The sequence below is a fragment of the Leptonotus elevatus genome, chromosome 1 (assembly GCF_054856555.1).
Source record: "Leptonotus elevatus isolate MCC_2025b chromosome 1, RoL_Lele_1.0, whole genome shotgun sequence".
Lineage (NCBI taxonomy): Eukaryota > Metazoa > Chordata > Actinopteri > Syngnathiformes > Syngnathidae > Leptonotus > Leptonotus elevatus.
Genome location: NC_141239.1, coordinates 42,057,978 through 42,077,826, shown reverse-complemented (window position 1 = coordinate 42,077,826; position 19,849 = coordinate 42,057,978). Strand labels below are relative to the sequence as shown.

Genomic DNA, 19,849 nt, shown 5'->3' with positions numbered 1-19,849 from the left:
ATTATTAAAATTTTACGCTAGCTGCGACAGTGCAACTAAATGCAATCAAACTAAAATATAAAACCAAACCACTGACTCGCTTAAAAAAACACCTGACAGTCACAATGAATGAAAATGTTTATTTCGAATGTGAAGAAAAAAAAACAATTAAAATAACAGTAACAATAATAACAATGACAATAAAAACAACAAACAAGCAATGAACACCATATTTATTTTTCTAACTTTATATTTATACTCATGCTGATTTTTTTTTTTTTTAACGACCCTCCATTACTTGCTGAAAATCACTACTACTATTCACTCTTTTTGTACTCGGGCCAAAGCGATGAATGTATTTACTTTGGCGCTGTCTGGTGTGTTGGTGTTGTTAGGTTTGACCCAGCCATAGTGATAATTGTCTGCAATTGAGATGTTTTGTTTTGTAGGTGGTCGTTGAATGCACCTCGTGCACTGTCAAAAGTGACATGTTTCTGCTTCTCTCCTGATGTAGTGGAGCAATTAGCCGGTGTAGTCTGCTTTGCCATTACAATTGACCTGTATTTCCTAACAATTATTGTTGTGTGTAAATGCCAAACGTTGAGTTTAATGACTTAATACTGTTTGTGAAGTTCTAGCATGCACGTTAGTTTGTCTAAGTGTAATGTGACGTCACTTTGTGTTATGCTAGTATGCTTGCTAGCTAATACTCTTAATGAGCCTCATGTGAAGGTGATTTGTTCATGTTGAATAATTGAACTGCTTAATAGAGTTCTTTATGTAACATTTGTCCATATATACATGCTAGAAGCATGGTGTTGTTGCTTTTTGATCCTCTCCGTTTTAAGTGCTTTAGGAATTAGCCCGAAATTGAGTTAATCATTTGATGGCTGGTTGAACTGCAGTTTCAAGATGTATTGCTTATCAAGGAAGTTTTTTTTTACTCCACTGATGGTAAAATGGTATTGATAAGAGCCTGTTTTGTTTTCTGTGGAAGTTAGCAAAAGTTGTGAGAGTTGCTAAGTCTCACCCCACACCGTTCTCCCATCGACATTCCCTCAGTTTATCACATGACATTTTAGCCAACAGCACAACAGAGTGAAGGGCAACCATGGATGCTGAAGTTTTATCTGTACTGCGTCCACGCAAAGCGTTCACTGTCTCGTCTCCATGACGACCAATTAATATCCTCTTTTGCTGTCTACAGCACAGTTGACATTCTTTTCACTCTTGACTTGTATCATTTGCATATAATGTTTTCCATTATGAATGATTGCTTTCCTCTGTACAGGTATACTGTGTGAACTGTGCTGCAAACAGAAGCTTTAGCCGGTCAGGGTGCTAAGTCCGCGGGCTCATACCTCTTTTGTTCCATTGTGCTTCCTGCACGGCGGCTAAAATATCAGGAATGCTGACAGCCACAGTTTGGGGTATCGCACATACACGCTCACAAACACATGTTCATACACACGCACCCACACACGAGTGTTGAATCGCTGTTATTTATAATGTGGATTCAAGTCTAAGCCTCATGCGGTGTTATGAGTGCGTTGCCGTGAAACATGTTGCAAATCAAACAAGTTTATTTATGTGTAAATAACAAGGAAATCTTAAGGCACTTTCACGCGAACTCTCTTTAATCCGGTTTTAATGCAACACTCATTCTTTGGTAATGTGTGAACACAGTAATCCTGGTTCTAGGGAGCCATAGACAGCCCAGAAATAGGAACTTTTGGAGGACTGTTGTGTGTTTAGACTGCAGGAACTACGGTCTAATTTATAGGTATTTTATCAGTTTAACACGCAGTTTTATCAAGTCCAAGAACCTTTGGGTTGTGGTCTGCTGAAAAACGGATTCAAGGATGAAGTGTTCCTGGAAATGGTGCTTTAAGCTCACAAATGACTGTGATTTACAATTTGAAACCTCAATCAATCATTGACTCCTTTAATAAATTTATTATAGCCTCCGGGGCACTTAATAGAAATGAAAATAGTTTCTAATCCAGGGAATTTTAGCCAATCAGAAAGCTGAATAAGCTAAGTCATTAAATAAAAATAGTCAACTATTGTAAAATAAAACCAAACGTAAAGCTGCTCACCATTAAAGTTGTTTAGTTGAAACCAATGTTGAAATTTTGCTTTTTTTGTCAATTATTTGTGCCAAAACAAGACATGTCATATTGGTACCAACTTTAGATCCATGAAGTACCAGTACAAAGACCAAAAAGTATCAGCACAGTAAATTCTGTAGAGTAAATTTGACTCTATTTAGAGTGGGACCAAATAGGCTCCGTTTTAGAGTAATATTTACACTTGAAAGAGAGTAAAATAAAGAATTGAAAAAATAGAAGTCACTCAAGGGTTGAGAAACGAACTCACGACCTTCAGTTTGGGAGTAGGGCCGGACAGATATGGATTTTTTTAGGCCGATATATGGCGGGGGGAAGAAAGATTACAGATTAATTGGTCGATTAATTCTAAAAATGAATAAAAAACTTTTTGGGGGCGCTTACATGCTTATATGAATTAAAGATGACATTTGATTGTTTTACAATATTTTGTTCTTCAGTATTTCATCTTAAAACAGAAGAATTTAAGTACAAAAACATGAAAATCCCCATTAAACTAGTACAAACTAGTGTTGTTCCCATACCGTTTTTTGGCCCCCGATACAGATTCCGATACCCAGTTTTGCAGTATCGGCGTACACTGATACCTAGGTTTTGTCACACATCAGTGAATGTCGTGTACAAGCAAGACACAAGATGCTGCATCCAAAGTCCTATATTAAATAATGGCATCGGCATGTTACTCGTTAGTACTCACCAATACCACTGTTTTAATGCAGAATCGGGGCCTCTCCTGATACCGGTATCGGCATTGCAACAACTCTAGTACAAACTTACCTGTCTCTCGTCAGCCCACTCCAGTAAAACAGTCCTCAGGCCAGGCCATGTAACAGTGACTCTGGTAGATTACAGAGGACTTGAGGATTCAATGAAGTCACAGCGCCACTTAGTGGACAAACAGTGTAAGGACACCATTCTGCGCCACTCAAACACCATTCAGCATGTACTGTTTTGTGCAAAACTAAAAACAGTACAGTAATCGGCTAAATTTGTTGATCATTTTGAAAAGTGCTCTAATCGGCCGATTATAATCGGTGGCCGATTAATCGGTCATGCCCTACTTGGGAGACAGCTGATTTACTCACTCAGCCTTGCAGCTCATGCTTTGTGTTAGCATATCGCTCATGTCAGCTGGAATCTTCATAACTTCCTCTTGGAGATAAGCAAAGAGTAGGAGGGGCATAGCTCAGGTGGCAGTGTGGCAGTTTTCCAAGCTGAAGGTCGTGAGTTTGTTCCTTAACCCTTGAGTGACTTTTATTTTATTTTTCAATTCTTTATTATACCCTCTTCCAAGTGTAAATATTACTCTAAAACTGAGTCTATTTGGTCCCACTCTAAATAGAGTCAAATTGACTCTACATAATTTACTCACTTCATTGTCAGAGGTCCACCTCTTTTTGGTGCACATTTTCCTGACGTGACATTTCTGTGGGCTCCTGATTGGCTTCACCAGAAACAAAAACCCAAAACCAGTCCAAACTTGGTAGGACAAACCAATTTTGGTTTGGGGCCTTCTTAGAAATGGACCAAGGGAAGGTGAAAATGATGATGATGATGATGGTGGTGGGTGTTTAGGAGCTACTAGATTAAGTTACTCTAGGCTCGGCGGAAAAGACCTGCAGAGTCATGAACCCAGAGAGGAGAGTTTGGTGTTGCCTTTCAGCGCAATGGGAGATTCCAGTTTGGCACTGCTGAGTGTCATCTTACAAGAAAGAGAGGGAGGGAGAGAAAGAGTGGGGGAGAGGAGGATTACATGTGGGATACAGTCAACTTTGAGCTTTATTCCTCTTGTAGGACCCCCGAAACGTCTCCATGGACATGTTTTCCAGCTGAAGTGACTTCTCCTGAGACATCATGGAGGACCTGGTCCTGGAGCCTCGGTCGGAGCGCATCGCCCGCTACAAGGCGGAGAGGAGGCGAGAGCTGGCCCAGCGTTTTGGACACACTGAGGAGTTTTTAGACCCCCGACCGGCCAGTGACGGCGGGGAGGCTCAAGACCCCAGTTACCAAAACGTCAACGGCAAGACGCACGGTGTTCTGAATGGATCGGACGTTTCCGTGGGATCCACCTGCCTGACAGGGTGAGTCGTGAGACTCGTGACTTTTGGAAAAAGCCTGTGGTGTGTGGTGACTGCTTTGATATTCTATACTTTTGGTATGGTAAACATGCTTTGCTCATGTAGAACCACAAAAGAGCCAATTTCACTTAGTAACCTGCAATTTGGTATCTATCGAGATCAAACCATCAATCCAAAACACAATAAAACGTAATAAAGACAAAGTAAATAAATAACCTGATTTTATAACGTGACACATATGCTCGACAAATGAGCAATGTTGCATTTTTTGCTATTGCTTTTGCGTGGAGCATGTTGGCGAATTTTGATAACTGCTATAAACAGCAAACTTTAAACGCCATTCATAGAGAATTTTGAAACTTCAGCCTCCTAAGCTAATTTGACTTAGGCATGTCTATCAAGAGGAGACCCTCAAAAAAGACACGGAAGGTCTGTCATTTTGAGTCATTGTAGCTATTTCAAGTGACTTGTCCAAGAAATTGGTACCAAATTCGAACTATGTATACTAGACAGATGAAAAATGTTAAATAAATACAAAAGTGAGTTTTTGTTATTGCTTCTGGTTGGTCAACTTCAATGCTAGAATTTTGAAAATTCATCCCCCAAAGCTATTTTCACTTAGCAACATGACATTTGGTGAAAATGTCTATCAAGTGTAGACACTCCAACAAGTCTCAGGAAGTCATACCTAAAAAGACACAGGAGGTCTGCCATTTTGTTTTATACAGTAGCAGCAATCAGCAAAGATATTTGGTCCTATTGCTACCAAATTTGAACCAGGTATACCAGATAGTTGGCATGCAAGTTTCAAAATGCAAAACGCTTAGTAACATGACTCCACATGGCCAAATGCATTACGTGAGTTTTAGATTATGGGTATATTACTTTACATACATTTATTGCTATTTGCTTCTTAACTCATTCACTCCCAGTCATTTTCACTGAAGCAACCCCCTTCGCTCCCGGCCGGTTTACTGGATTTTGACAGATTTTGCAAGGCTCACAGAATATTGTGTTCTATTGCTATAAAAACATGGAACCTACCAAAAGAAAGATTAGAGTCTCTTCTTTCATCAGGAAAAAAGCATATTTGTATCTTTTTCCGTTTTGCAGCAATTAGCATTAGAATGTAGCTAAGTTTCATCATTATTTACAAATCTGTTTAAAACAGTGGGAAAAGAGCTTGTTGCAACATGGCCCTGGTTGATCTCTTATACCACTGCTGCCACCCGCTGGCCGTTTTTTGTAATAACTACCATTGCTTTAAAGTTCTCATATTATTCAACTTTTCAACATCCTAAAATAGTTCTCAAATGTGTAAAAGACATTTCTGTGACATGCATTTGTCAAAATTGACATTGGATCTAATATTTCTGCTGTCCCTAAATCACCCGAAACGCTAGGGGTGTGTCACTTTTATGTAAATAGCTGCACCAGGTCACGCCTAGGCCATACCCTTCTATCTCTCGAAGGGGCAGTGATTTGGGTCATGGTAGCCATGTGCTAATGTTGTGAATGGAAAGGACTGGTCATGGAAGCAGGAGAAAAGAAAAATACAGACATGTCTTTTACACGTTTGAGAACTATTTTAATATGTGGAAAAGTGGCATAACGTTTTACCATAAGAAAAAGTAGCAGAACGTTACTACAGAGACTATGTTGTGTTAGTTTGTGATTGTTTAGGCAATGGTTATTTTGCCGTAACCGGCAAATTTCCCGCGAACGTTATTTTGCCGGGAATGCTTGTAAAAAGCGGTTATGAATAACACAAATGTGAAAATTTAGGCCACTGCGCGGTCGCAACGTGCAAGCCGTTTCGTCGAGACCACTTAGCGGCCGGTTAGCGTCACAAAGTCATGTCAACTAGGTGGCGAGCTGCCAGTCACGGCAAACTAACCACCGCGGATTGTATTTTGACAAAACAATACGCAACCGCTTCTAATTATCCAACTACCGTCTGCTTTATCATATCTGACCGCTTGTAACGAAACAACCTCTACACGACAAATATAGCTACCACTTTAGGCACTAAAAATACACCAGTAATATGGTAGAAGGTGCACATCTCTAAATCAAAAATGTTAAACTTACATCTTTCTCGTTTGTAGTCGTGTCACACTGTTGGGACCGATCCATTATGTTCAAACATGTTGCAAATCCATATTCACTAACAAAACAGTCCTTTGAGAAATTATGTGGGTATACATCCTTCAAAAATAAAATTAATCCACTGTCTACTCAAAGACTTGGAACGAAGGAAGCAACCACTTTTCCCTTTACACGGAGCATTTGCAAGCAGGGGGAGAAAAAGAAAGGCACAGCCAGCTTCTCGAATTTCAGTGGGCGTGACAAACCTTTACCAGAGGTGGTGCCACTAACCCGAGGGGGCTGGGTCGAGTGCACTTTTGACGTCACTAAGTCACGGAAGTTTAATCTTCCCGTTTAAAGCACACATTTTAGAAAGGAGGAGGAAGCTAACGAAGTCGCGGACGGAATTTTTTCATGCTTGGTTGGATTGTAGACAGGCCGGGGATGCATATTATTGATAGAAAACCCCAATAAAGTGCATTTTCACACTATGGGACCTTTATGCCACCTCTTCTTTATTTATTTTTATTTGTATTTGTTTATTTTTGTTTCTTCTTAAGAGCTCAGTATTGTTCATTCGGTAATTTTACCGATTTGACATGTCATCATCATTTCTCTCTCTTTTTTTTTTTGTATGTGGGTGAGTATGTGCGTGCGTGCGTGCGTGTGAGAGTGTACTCATTAGTTCACCTAAAACCTTTTTAAAAATCCCATACCGTTCCCCTAAACCGAATACTTCAGAATCCAGCTAGTCGTGAGGTTGTCAGGAGACCCGAGGAAGGATCAAAGAAAAGAAAGGAAAGTGAAATCCAGCAACGACCATTACCTACTACCCACCGGGTTACCAACCAGAGTCTTTCACCAACCCCGGAAACATCTAAATTCCAACAAATTAAGGAGACCTCAAGAGACCAAAGGAGAGACTGAGGAAAGGAAGGAAGGACAGAGGAAGCAGAGTGAGATCCACAGACATCAGCCTCCACCGATTCAACGACCACAGGAAGAAGCAGATTGTGTTTGAGTTTCGGTAGATGCTGGCGTGGTGGATCTGGCATGCATGAAAACCTCCACCAAAGAGGGGAGCCGTCGACCCCGGCCAGGACAGAGCAAGCACAACACCTCAGGGCCCCCCAGGCCACGGCAGCGCCAAGGGACAATCCCCGGGCCCCGCAGGGGCCACTGGCAGGAGAGCAAACCCAGGAGACAGGAGCACCCCCCACCCCAACACGGCCCGCACCCCCAACCCAACCCAAGGCAGCAGGACGGGGCACGGCAGGCCCGCCAGGCACCCCACTGGCCCAACAGTCCCTGCTCCCCCCACGACCCCCCCGCCCCCCCATCCACCCCCGCCATCCACCACAACCCAGCCCCAGCCGCCCCCAGGCCCTCAAACCCCACCTGTATCCCCCCCCCAAAACCAAGCACCCCCCCCCCCCAGTTGTGTGGTGCATTAAAATTGGAGGGAATTTGTAGGCCGAAGACGGTGTCTCAACCCCCCCAAAGTGTGTTATGTGCCCTATGTGTTTATAAACAAAGTGTATTGTGCAAAACTAGTGCAGTGAGTTAAGAGGACCGACCAGCGGGGCCATTGGCCAACCGGGCGGGGGCAGGAGGTGCACCCACCCACTAAACCATTCAAATGTGATTTATGAGGAAGTTAGACCATTGGTTGATATTCAGGGTTTGTTAATTTTTCCAGTTAACAAGAATTGTTTTTTTCGCGATAGTAAGGGCTACAAGTGTCGATTGAAATTGTTTACCTGGTAAGTCAGTTGTTGTTAGGTCACCTAGCAAACACAAGTTTGGAGAGAACGGTATCCTACAGTCCAAGATAGCGGAAAGTTTTTCTAAGACTTTAGTCCAGAAATACATAACCGGAGTGCATAACCATAAAGCATGAAAATAAGTGTCTGTAGTGTTTTGTAAACACTGGAGACAAATGTCGGAGTCTGAGAGTCCCATTTTCTTCATCATATATTGAGTAATGTATGTTCTATGAATAATTTTATATTGGATAAGTTGTAAATTTGTGTGTTTTGTCATTTTAAATACGTTTTCACAAACTTGAATCCAAAAGTCAGATTCCGGAGCTATAGACAAGTCTGTCTCCCATTTCGAGATGGGTAAAGACAATTTATCAGTATACGAAAGTAACTTATATATTTTTGAGAGTTTTTTTGTTGTTGTCGAAGAAAGCTTGGTAATATCTTTAGCTAAAACAGGCGGTTGGAGCGTACCCCGAAGTGTTGGAATTTGTTTCTTTATCATACTTTTAACTTGCAGATAATGTAAAAAATTTCCGTTTTTTATTTTGTATTTTTGGAGCAAGGATGTATATGATATAAACATATTATCTGAGAAAAGATGGTGGAGATGCGTAATTCCTTTCTGCTCCCACACACCTAAATAAAACGATTGGTTGTTAAGTTGAAAGTCGGGGTTATGCCATAGGGGAGAAAGGCCGCAGGGCTCCACTTGGGCTTTTGTAATTTCTAGTGCCTTCCACCAGGCAGTCAGGGTGGCGGAAATCATTGGGTTTTTAAAACAATTGTGTCGCTTAATCGATGTTGTAATGAAGAGTAAATCTAGAAGTCTGAGGTTATTACAATCCTTCTGGTCTAGTTCCAGCCAACAGTTAGTATCTCTGTTGGGTTGTGCCCATAAAATGATATCTTGTAGCTGGTTAGCTATATAGTAGTGCATACAATTTGGTGCCTCAAGACCTCCTTTGGATTTACTTTTCTGAAGAGTAGATAAACTAATCTTTGCTTCTTTTTTTTATTCCAGTAAAATTTTGTAACGGCAGAGTCCAACAACTGGAACCAGTTAGCCATAGGTTTAAATGGAATCATTGAGAAAAAATAGTTTATTTTGGGTAAAACTTTCATTTTAATGGTGGCTATTCGTCCTATTAGAGAAATAGGAAGATTATTCCAGTGCTCCAATCACTATAAATGCTATCCAGAAGTGGAGCAAAGTTTAAATGAATTAAATCAGTTAATTTAGGTGAGATTTTTTATGCCTAAGTATTTTAAATTACCTATAGGAAATGAGTAGTGTGGGTCCTGGCTTGCAGGGTTCTATGAATTTTCTGTAATAGATAGTAGTGTTAATAGAATAATCTGATAAATGTGAGAATTGAGTTATTAAGTTAAATACTTCCCCTAACGAAATAGCAGGCTTTTCTAAATAAAGTAAAATATCATCGGCATATAGATTAATTTTGTGTTCTGTTACCCCAGAGTTAATTCCTTGAATCCTTCTTTCCTGGCGTATTAATAGAGTGACGACCTTTAATAAAGCCTGTTTGGTCGCTATGAATGATTGTCGAGATTACTGTGTCTAGTCTAGATGCGAAAGCCTTAGCGATAATTTTAATATCAGTGTTAATTAGTGAAATCGGACGGTAACTTGATGGAAGGGTGGGGTCTTTTTCTGGCTTTAATAAAAGTTTAATTGCTGCTGTATTCATGTGTGGGCGTATGTAACCATTAGTTTTAATTTATGTTACTACTCTTAAGAATAGTGGAGCAAGCATTAACCAGAAGTGCTTAAAAAATATAGCCGGATAACCATCCGGGCCAGGTGCTCTGCCATTAGGCATACTATCTAGAGCACTGTACAACTCGTTTATAGTAAGTGGCACATCCTACATATCTTTATATTCAATAGTTAACTGAGGTATATTTAAGCTACTGAGGAATGCCTCAATAGGCTCAGGGTTAGGCTTGTTAGTTTCTGAGTATAGGTTGCAATAATAGTTATAAAAAATTTGATTAATTTCTTCTGATGATTGTGTGCATTCACCAGTTGTCCCTTTAATAGCCGTTATAAGAGATTTTTCCCGATTAAGTTGAATTTGGTTTGCAAGAATTAGTATTATATATATATATATATAAGTATTATAAACTCTGTCTTTTTAGATAACATATCGTCTAACTGTATTTTTGTATTTTGTAAGTCAGTCCATATTTGGTTATTTGGATTTATTACGTACTCATCCGTCAGTTGAGAGTGCGCTATGCCACCTCTTCAGGTCAGAGGCTGCATTAAAGCCTTCTGTATAATCTAGTATAACCCCCCCCCCATAAAACGTATAAATACTTTTTTGAACCATGGCAATATTTGAAATAGAATGTTTTTATACGTTTTTGGGAGCAATCGAGTTAAAAGAACTCAGAGGTGTGACTTCCTTAAACCAGAACCCAGAAATGTTATTTGTTTTCCATGAACATACATAGAGCACTATGGAACACCTGTGTAGTTTTTTACTTTTTTTGCTTGCACCTTAACTCCTTCTCCATGCTACAGGCATGATTCCCAGGTTACAGCAGGAGGGGAGGAGCACCCGGTGCAGCAGCAGCAGCAGCAGCAGCAGCAGCTTTGCACACGGGTATCGGTTGGCCAGTTGAGGACAGCTCTTCTGCAACAGGCGGGAAATGGAGCGGAGGCGGACAAAGTGTAAGCACCATGACGGTAGTTTTACTTTATATGACATTTATTAACAGTGTCAAAATAATTGACCCGCTGTAAATCAAGACACAAATTCTGCAAAACTACTCACTCCATGCCTGACATAATGTAGAGCAATATTTAGAAAAGTATCTTTCTGTGTTCAGAAGGAGCCGCAATGAATTTCTTATGATGCACAAACAAAAAATACTATATGTTTTTTTATGGAGTGCTATTCCTCTTATATAATATTAATAATATCAATAATGTAGGCCTTTGTATGGTTTGTGCATACCATTCGTCTCCTGTGCCATACACAGTAAAAAAAAGAAGAAGATTTTACCTCATCAATCTGTAAATCATCTGCTTTAAAATTCAGAGCGACTAATTTTCTACCCTTCATCCGTTTTTATGTTAGGTGTGCTCAAGATGGGCCACAAGCCGCTTCCTCTTTAGAGCCTACGGCAAAGCCGGTGTCAGATGGGGTCCGCCGTCGCACCCGGCGTTACTTTCCCGGTGGGCCAGGTGGCGCACGCAAAAACAGCGAGCGCTTCAGGACTCAGCCCATCACGGCCAATGAGATGGAAGAGAGCGGCGGGTAGGTGCAGCGCAGGGAAAGACGGTCAATTTATTCACCCAGCGTCATTTAGCCTGGCATTGTGGTCTCTTGTAGGCTGCCGGAGGCTGAGGAAGAGGAGACATGTGAAGGTAAACAGCATTTACCGGTAATGGTCACCTCTGACATGTGACAAGCCAAAAAACAATTATATTAAGATCGCGCACCATGAACGACCCTGACAATGATGCTGCAGTTACGCTTTGGACCAGAGGTGGTAGTCGCGAATAAAAAAAAGTAACAAACTGCTCAAAAGATCCTTTAAACCACTGTTTCTCAGTCCTCAAGTACCCCTATCCAGCGTTTTTTCCATGTTTCGCCATTCAACACAGCTGAAGATTGTTAGCAGGCTTCCTGCAGAACTTGCTGATTAGCTGATCGTTTGAAACACATGTGTTGCCTGTAGGAGACATGGAAAACAGGCTGGATAGGATGGAAAACAGGCTGGATAGGAGTACTCGAGGACCAGGGTTGAGAACCACTGCTTTAGGCCCCGTCCACACAAAAGCCAGTTTCAATGTATCCTCACAAGTTTCTTACCGTTTAGGCCGTTCGTCTACACGATGGTGCGGTTTTGTAGCTTGAAATCGATCACTTTTGAACCCGGGCTCCAGAGTGGAAAGATTTCAAAACACGCCCCGTACGTATACGCCAATTCTCGCGTGACTGCGCGCGAACCGTCAGTCTGTCAACAACAATGGCGGCTAGCCGTGTCATAGTCGTTTTGCGCAGCCTCCTTAGCTTGCTTATGCTTTTGCAGCAAAATATTTTGCTTCTTTATTCCTACGTTCAACAAGCGGTGTTGTACTCGAATCAGCCGCCATTGTCACTTCTCCTGTGTTCGTCTTTTTCATGTATTTTCGATACATGCAAAGCCATGTTTGTTCTGTAGATTGCAATAAAGTTAGAAAAAAAACTGTTCGTCTTCTTTGCTGATTCTTCTTCTACGCTTTTCGTTAACTCCCCGTGGCTGCGCTACAGCGCCACTCCAGACTTGGCATATACATTACAGCCATTAAAATTCCTCAGAGTCTTCTTGTGGACACACGCAAGTCTTGAAATGCTTCTGTGTGTGCGAGATTTGTTTGAGGAACGAAGACGGACGGAGCTTTAAACAATTTGGCTGGGTGAATTATTGTAAATTCAATAAAAATATTAATAAAATACAAAATTTTATAGACATTGTTTGTATCTATTTTATGAACAAAAGGTAAATTAATTTAAATGTAATACAATTAAAAAATGAGAGTATATATAATATAATTATGTTTTATTTATGATTATGATTTATTTTCTAAAATTGGTTAATTCAAACTAATTTATTCATTTTTTTAACTTTATCATTAATGTATCCAAATTAAGTAATTAGTTAATTGACTTATTGTAAATACAATAAAAATATCCATAAAACACAAACTCTTTAAAGCAATAAAGCAATGTTTGTATTTAGTTAATAATTGGTTCATTGTAATCAAATCAATAATGATGAATCAAATCAATATAAAATTACAAAGTAAGGATGTTTTTTTTTTTATCTACCTATATGATATATTTTATTATTATTATTATTATTTCTAATCTGAATATTTTATTTATTTTATATTGTACAGAGGTGCACACTCTACTATAAAGGGAAAATAAAAGCTGATTAGTGCAGTCACAGTAGAACAGTCAGGGCTCTTCGGACTCATCTGGGCATTGGAGCATGCATGATGTCGAAAAAGCTTTAATATTACCTTTTTAAACGGCACAATGCATGAATGAATAATGAATAATAAATCGATTTTTTAAAAACGAGTGCATGTGTTTGACTTAACCAATTTGAGAAAAGACAAATACAATAATAGCTAATAACAAAATAATATATATTTTTTAATGTTATCCTGTACTTAAATTAGGATTTAAGTAACCGCTTGTTAAAACTACATTTAAAAAGTATATGTAAAACATTTAATTTTAATTTTATTTAGATTTTTATTATTTACAATAAATCAATTGACCAACTAGTTAGTGAGCTGCATAAAAATTAACATTTTAACTAACCAACTTTATGAAGAAAAATTGTTAAATAAATGTAACAAATATGACAGGACTCTGGATAGCGTAAATGCTGGGTGGCCAGAATAAAGAACTCATTGTGCTTTATGTGAGCCATACTTTGGCCACACCTGCTTAGCTGCTCACTGAGCTGAAGTCCCAGGAGATATGATGTCTTGGATGACATCACAAAAGTTTAGTTTGACTTGAGGTGCTTTTTTCCAGAGAACATTTTGGCACTTTTGTGCTAAATGAAAAAGACAGCTCTATACCACTTCTGAGATTTTGTCAAATAAATGTGGTTATATTTTTAGGCCCTTGTTTTATATGCTTGGTGTTGACAGATTTATGAGACACAACATTGTTTGCACTTTGCAGCCTTGAAAAGAAAACAAGCCACAACGATCGGCTTTAAGTTTCACACGAGAGCCAACATGAAGGCCTTCAATGAGTGTTTACTGAATTCATTGGATATACACAAGCTGAATCTGAGCTTCAACTGCTGTTTTCCTTGTCTTGCAGCTGACGTGAAAACAGACGAAAGAGCGCAGATGAGCGTGGCGGCCAAGATGTCTTTATTTAAAGTAAGTCACTTTTGTCTCTGAAAGCGGACACTCATTGCTATTCATAAACTTCCCACCGCTCTGGACAGCGCATTCATTTGTGTGCTGTCACAGCCTTATTAATAGAGGGCGCTTCCGTGGCCTTTCATTTGAAATCCTCAAACTCAGCTCACCAGAACAGCAGCTGTCCAATAATCTCACCGATTACGAGCATAAAATTGTGCCTATCATGACTAGACCCACAAAAGAGTCTCAAGAAGCCATACTTGACTTGGCACACTAAGGCAGCCATTTGGATTTGAAAGTCACATTTTAGGGTTATTTTCGAGAGAATTTGAGTTTGGCAGCATTCCCCAGAGTTTTTGAAAGTTTAACCAGTTTCACTATAGAAACTAAACTTCATCGCCATGTCTATCATGAATAGAACCACAAAAAAAATGTCTCAAGAATCCATGCCCAAAACACACACAGTAAGGCAGCCATTTTCATTTCAAACTCACATTTTAGGTTATGAAAATTTGGCAACACCCTCTGCAATTTTTCGTAAAATTCAACCCCCAAAGCCAGTTAAATTTAGCAACATAACTTGAACCACAACTTAGCTACTTAAAATTTGGTGGCACGCCTAACAGGAGTAGACCCACAAATAAGTCTCAAGCAGCCAGGCACAAAAAGAAACAGAAGGTCCTCCATCTTGTTTTGAAGCAGCCATTTTAGAGTCATTCTGGCTATTTCCAAGATTCCTTCAAAGACAATCTCGTCTTTGAGGTTTTGTCTGATTTCTACCAAATTTGATTGAGGTGTATACATGGGTGACATTAAATGCAGAGAAATTTGAGTTATTTGTCATTGCAACAGCAAAGTTTAATGATTTGTGGTAATGAACTAGTAAAGTCCCCAAAGTCAGTTTATGTTAGCAAATAAATAATTTTTGGTAGACAACACACAAAATGGATTCCTAAAGCTAAAGGATGATACAGGAAATCAGCTATTTAATTTGAAACAGACATTTCATGATAATTTTGAAGAAAATACAAGTTTGGCAGCATCTATACATATAATTTTTTGACAATGGAGCCCTCAAAGCCAGTTTAACTTAGTTACATAGAACTTTGTCAACATGTCCATTATGAGTAGGACCACAGAAAAGTCTCATGAAGACAGGCCTGTAAGTCCTACTCACTCCTATTTCGAGGCACCACTGTGGATGTAAGAACTCAGCTGGGGTTTGCTAATGTCATTTTGCGATGTATGGCGAGTAGAAGTCTGCTAACAGTTGTCACTCCAGCTGCTCATCTCACCGTCCAGACGTGCGCTTATGATGCTGCAGACGGCAATGGTGTTGAAGGATGTGATGTGGCCCAACAGGTGTTGTCCTCAATTCCACCGCTTGGTCTGATGCAAAAGCGGCGTCCGGCACCTCGTTTCGCGCTCAGCTGTAGCCACCAAGGTGAAAATGCGCCACACGTTGCGTTGCCATTGACAACCACGGCGGCCAGGTTATTATTAGTGGAGGCAGGCCGGGGGAGTAACCCAACACGGCCCCACTCGGGTTACTATGCCATGATGCTCGTTGCCTTGCCGCCAGCTGCTTCCTCCGACCCGCCAACCCTTTCAAATAGAACACCCTTTTTTTTTTTGCTCGCCTTGATGACTTTTTAGAAGCTGCCGATTGAACCCATCCTTATGAATCATACAGTCGATATGTTTCGACGCAGGAGCTGGAGAAGACTGCCGCTCCCGAGACGTCTGCGTTCCTCAAGCCTCGCTCGGGAAGCGTCTGCCACGAGCGCAGGCAGCGGCGGGGCAACGACCATCGCTTCCTCACACAGCCAATCACCTGCGAGGAGATGGTGGCTGTCAGGTGAGCTGTTTAATAAGCACAGGGCCACACTGAAAAGGAAAAAAAATACAGGTACACAAAATATATAGGAGAAACATTAAGGCTTTCTTTCATTTTCTTATTCATTATATATTGTGATTTATTTCTTGTTTTTTTTCCCCATAATACAGCTCCTTTTCTCAAAAAACATGAATTTTTTATGACATTTTTTTTTCTGAGAGAGCTCAGTCTTGTTCATTTGGTAATCTTACCGATTCGACATGTAATCATCATCGCGCTCTCTTTTTTTTCTCTTTTTTGTATGTGCGTGAATATGTGCATGTGCGGGTGTGTGTGTGCATAGGTGCGTGCGTGTGAGTGTGTGCTCATTAATTCACCAAAAACCCCCAAAAAATCCTATACCGTTCACCTAAACCGAATACTAATAATACCAAAGTTGTCAGGAGACCCGAGGAAGGATCAAAGAAAAGAAAGAAAAGTGAAATCCAGCACCGACCAGACATCACCTACTACCCACCGGGTTACCAACCAGAGTCTTTCACCAACCCCAGAAACATCTAAATTCCAACCAATTAGGGAGACCTCAAGAGACCAAAGGAAAGACTGAGAAAAGGAAGGAAGGATGGAGCAGAGTGTGATCCACAGACATCAGCCTTCACCGATTCAACAACCAGAGGAAGAAGCAAATTGTGTTTGAATTTCGGTAGATGCTGGTGTGGTGGATCTGGCATGCATGAAAACCTCCATCAAAGAGGGGAGCCGTCGACCCCGGCCAGGACAGAGCAAGCACAACACCTCAGGGCCTCCCAGGCCGCGGCAGCGCCAAGGCAACACCCCCGGGCCCCCCAAGGGCCACCGGCCGGAGAGCAAACCCAGGAGCCAGGAGCGCACCCCACCCCAACACGGCCCGCGTCCCAAGCCCAACGCAGCAGAACGGGGCACGGCAGGCCCACCAGGCACCCCATCGGCCCACAGACCCCGCTCCCCCCACGAACCCCTCGCCACCCACCCACACCCGCTACCCACCACAACCCAGCCTTCGCCCCCCCAGGCCCCTCACCCCCCACCCACACTTTTTCTTAATGTTAAAACTTTTTTGAAAATGTCTGTAAATCTCTCAACATTGCAATTATTTCTTTAAAACATTTTTTTTGTTAGATTATGTTTTTTAGAAGTGACTTTTTTTTCTCTGAAGGTTCCTTTTCAGAAAAATTAAATCTCGAATCCCCAACTTTTCGTCGCAAGGCTGCACATTTTTCCTGAAAAAATGCAAAGTTCTTTCTTGTTTTTGTTCAAACATACATTTTCCCCCATTTATGATACATTTTTTATCATAGTATTAAATGTGTTTTCTACTACTATTACAACAAAAAATAGTTACAGTACAACTTTTTTGTTTAAAAAATATTTTTTTTGTAACATTACATTTTTTCTTTTAAGATAACAATGTTTGGATTTATTTATATAATTAACATACATATTTGACTATTTTCTTTCTCCAAGATTGCACTGATGACACATGAACGTGATCTTAATGAACAAAAAATATCTGATTACGAACTATGTTATGCTTTCATCATAAGACTTCATTCTTCAAGGCTTGTGTTGTATTCTTGGGCTTCAGTTCCCCACCGGTCGCACCAGAGGAGGCGCACCCTCCCCAGGGCGAGCCAGAAGAAGCAGACGACGAAGGCTGCAAGCTTAGCGTGAGCGAGAAGCTGGCTCTTTTTAACAAACTGTCCTTGCCTGAGGTCGACGGGGCACCGGAAAGGCGGCGACAGAAGGGCTCCCGATACCGTACGCAGCCCATCACAGTAGAAGAAGTCAGCCTGGTAATTATTTAATGAGTACATAAAAGGCAGTGGTACCCTGATCTTATTGAAGTCAATCACCACTGTGTTGCTGATGTGAGTAAATTTGACCACACTTGAATAAAGACTACCTATGTTTCAGTCAAGGTGGTCACTCACGCATGAACATGCAACAAAAGTAATAGTTAACGAATGATATAATTCAGGACAACTGTTACGTTGGGCGGGGGTTGAGGACTCAAGTGCAAGGAAGCAGGTGAAGCCAGACAGAGTTGCACTCAGAAAAAGGAATTTAATCTCATTATAGCTTAAAGTAAACCGAAATATGGAATCAAAAATGCAATTATCAACAAAGTTCAGAAACCCAAATCAAAATTACAAACAAACACATAGTAAAAGTCCCAACATGACTGACCTGGAAAAGTGACAGTTGGCAAACAGAAACAGGTGCAAATGATCCAACAAGGACTGAACAGAAACTGGGAACTAATGCTGCATTTGAGGAAAGTGGGAAGTCTGACTTTTCCGACTTCAAACCAGGAAGTGTGTACGGGAATGTCCCCTTGAACTCAGAAATTCCACTTGTGAGTTCGTAAAAAAAAAAGACCCCGACTTCGATGTGATGTCACTCTACGATGGCGACCCCTATGGAAACACATACGGTAACGGTGAATGGTAAAATACAATTTACTCGAGTATAAAACGAGATAGCTTTCTTCATTCATAAATATTCAACATAACTTCACGTAACACAACGTTCGTGACAGTATGCCGCTATCTCCCTGCATGAAATTATACGGTGAACTACTGAACTGTATGGAATGCTTATGAAATAACATAAACACATAAATTGCGAGAAGGCAAGTTTGCTGGAGGTCAAAATGTGTTTTGTGGACCAAAACAAAAAATTATGTATCACTATCCACCATTTTGGTTGTTTACGTTTGCCTCAAACGCTTTCAGGTCGGAACTGGGAAAAACCAACTCGGATATATCCGACTTCCGACCTTCCTCGAATGCAGCATTAATACAAGCAAACTAATGAGACCACCTGGACAAGACACAAGTGGTTGAGAGAGCTGATTAGTAGACACAAGTTACAGGGGCTGACGAGAACAGGTGGACACTAAAGCATAACGAGACGTACGTGAATACTTTATTACTGACTAAAAGGCACACAACAAACAAATGTACGTTACGGAACACGTTTCAAAAAGAGGAACTTTAGTGTTTACAGCTTAAAACCTGAGGCATTATGCAAGCCATCAACCTCGCACTCCCATCTGGGCTAAGTCACATTGTCCATACAAATACTCGCCACGTAAACAGCTGAAAGAATGGAGGGATTAGTCTTTTCAAGATAGAAATACAGTCACCGTTTTTAATTTGTTAGTTAAAGATGCAACTATTAAGTACGTCACAGCTATCGAGCTGCAAAAACCTTTCAGCAAATTTTGAAGAAACATTTGGAGTCACAGCACAGTATCCATCCATCCATTTTGTAAACCACTTATTCCTCACAAAAGTCGCAGGGGTGCTGGAGTGTCACATTGTAGCTTAAATAGTAGACAATGTCCCACAAGGTTTTGTGTACCAGAACTGTGACCTAAGTCCCCAAGTTTAAAGAAATTTTAATATTTGTAAACAATTTATATTACAAATGTTGAATTTTGCCATTACATTATTGACAGTTCAAAAAGCTTGCCTTTGTTGGATATTTTATTTAAAAACAAATGTATTTATGTTAAGTGAGAAAGTCTTGAAACACTGCCTTCATGTATTATTATTATTATTTTTAATGAAAACAAGTAGTCAATTGTTAGGGTCTTACATTAATCCCTGCCAGAACTGACACTATCCCTGTCTGTATATTCATGATAATATATGATAAGTTTCAAGGATTTTAATCTGACGTGCAGTACAATGTTCAATGATGATCAGTTTAAGTGAATAAAACTTAAAATATTGAATATTAAATTATTAAAAAAGCAAAAATGTGTTGATTTCACTGTATTTATTCATGAAATTTGTATTGGCCCAGTTGGGTTAGCGTCACTGAAGTTCAAGTGGCCCCACACAGTCATTGAGTGTTAATTTAATTAATTTAAAACCCTGGTTTTAAATGAATTATAAAGGTTCATCTCATTTTATTTTCGATGAAAGAAACTTTATTCTAAAATGTCACTAAAAATTTCCATTTCCAATTATGTAAGTATGATCAAAATCAGGGTTGTTGGCATCTGCTGTATGTAA

The 19,849-nt window shown here is 40.2% G+C and overlaps 1 protein-coding gene across 1 annotated transcript in view; it reads left to right on the top strand.

Annotated features, from left to right (window-relative positions):
- Nucleotides 1-454: 454 nt before the first annotated feature.
- Nucleotides 455-19,849, top strand: part of svilc (supervillin c) — a 36,455-nt gene continuing 17,060 nt past the window's right edge. Inside the window, exons 1-8 of the mRNA XM_086059336.1 lie at nucleotides 455-1,409; nucleotides 3,903-4,189; nucleotides 10,586-10,735; nucleotides 11,145-11,324; nucleotides 11,400-11,434; nucleotides 13,902-13,963; nucleotides 15,661-15,806; nucleotides 17,410-17,617. Of these exons, the coding sequence (XP_085915462.1) occupies nucleotides 3,963-4,189; nucleotides 10,586-10,735; nucleotides 11,145-11,324; nucleotides 11,400-11,434; nucleotides 13,902-13,963; nucleotides 15,661-15,806; nucleotides 17,410-17,617 (1,008 nt within the window). The 5' untranslated portion in view covers nucleotides 455-1,409; nucleotides 3,903-3,962. The remainder of the gene's footprint in view (nucleotides 1,410-3,902; nucleotides 4,190-10,585; nucleotides 10,736-11,144; nucleotides 11,325-11,399; nucleotides 11,435-13,901; nucleotides 13,964-15,660; nucleotides 15,807-17,409; nucleotides 17,618-19,849) is intronic.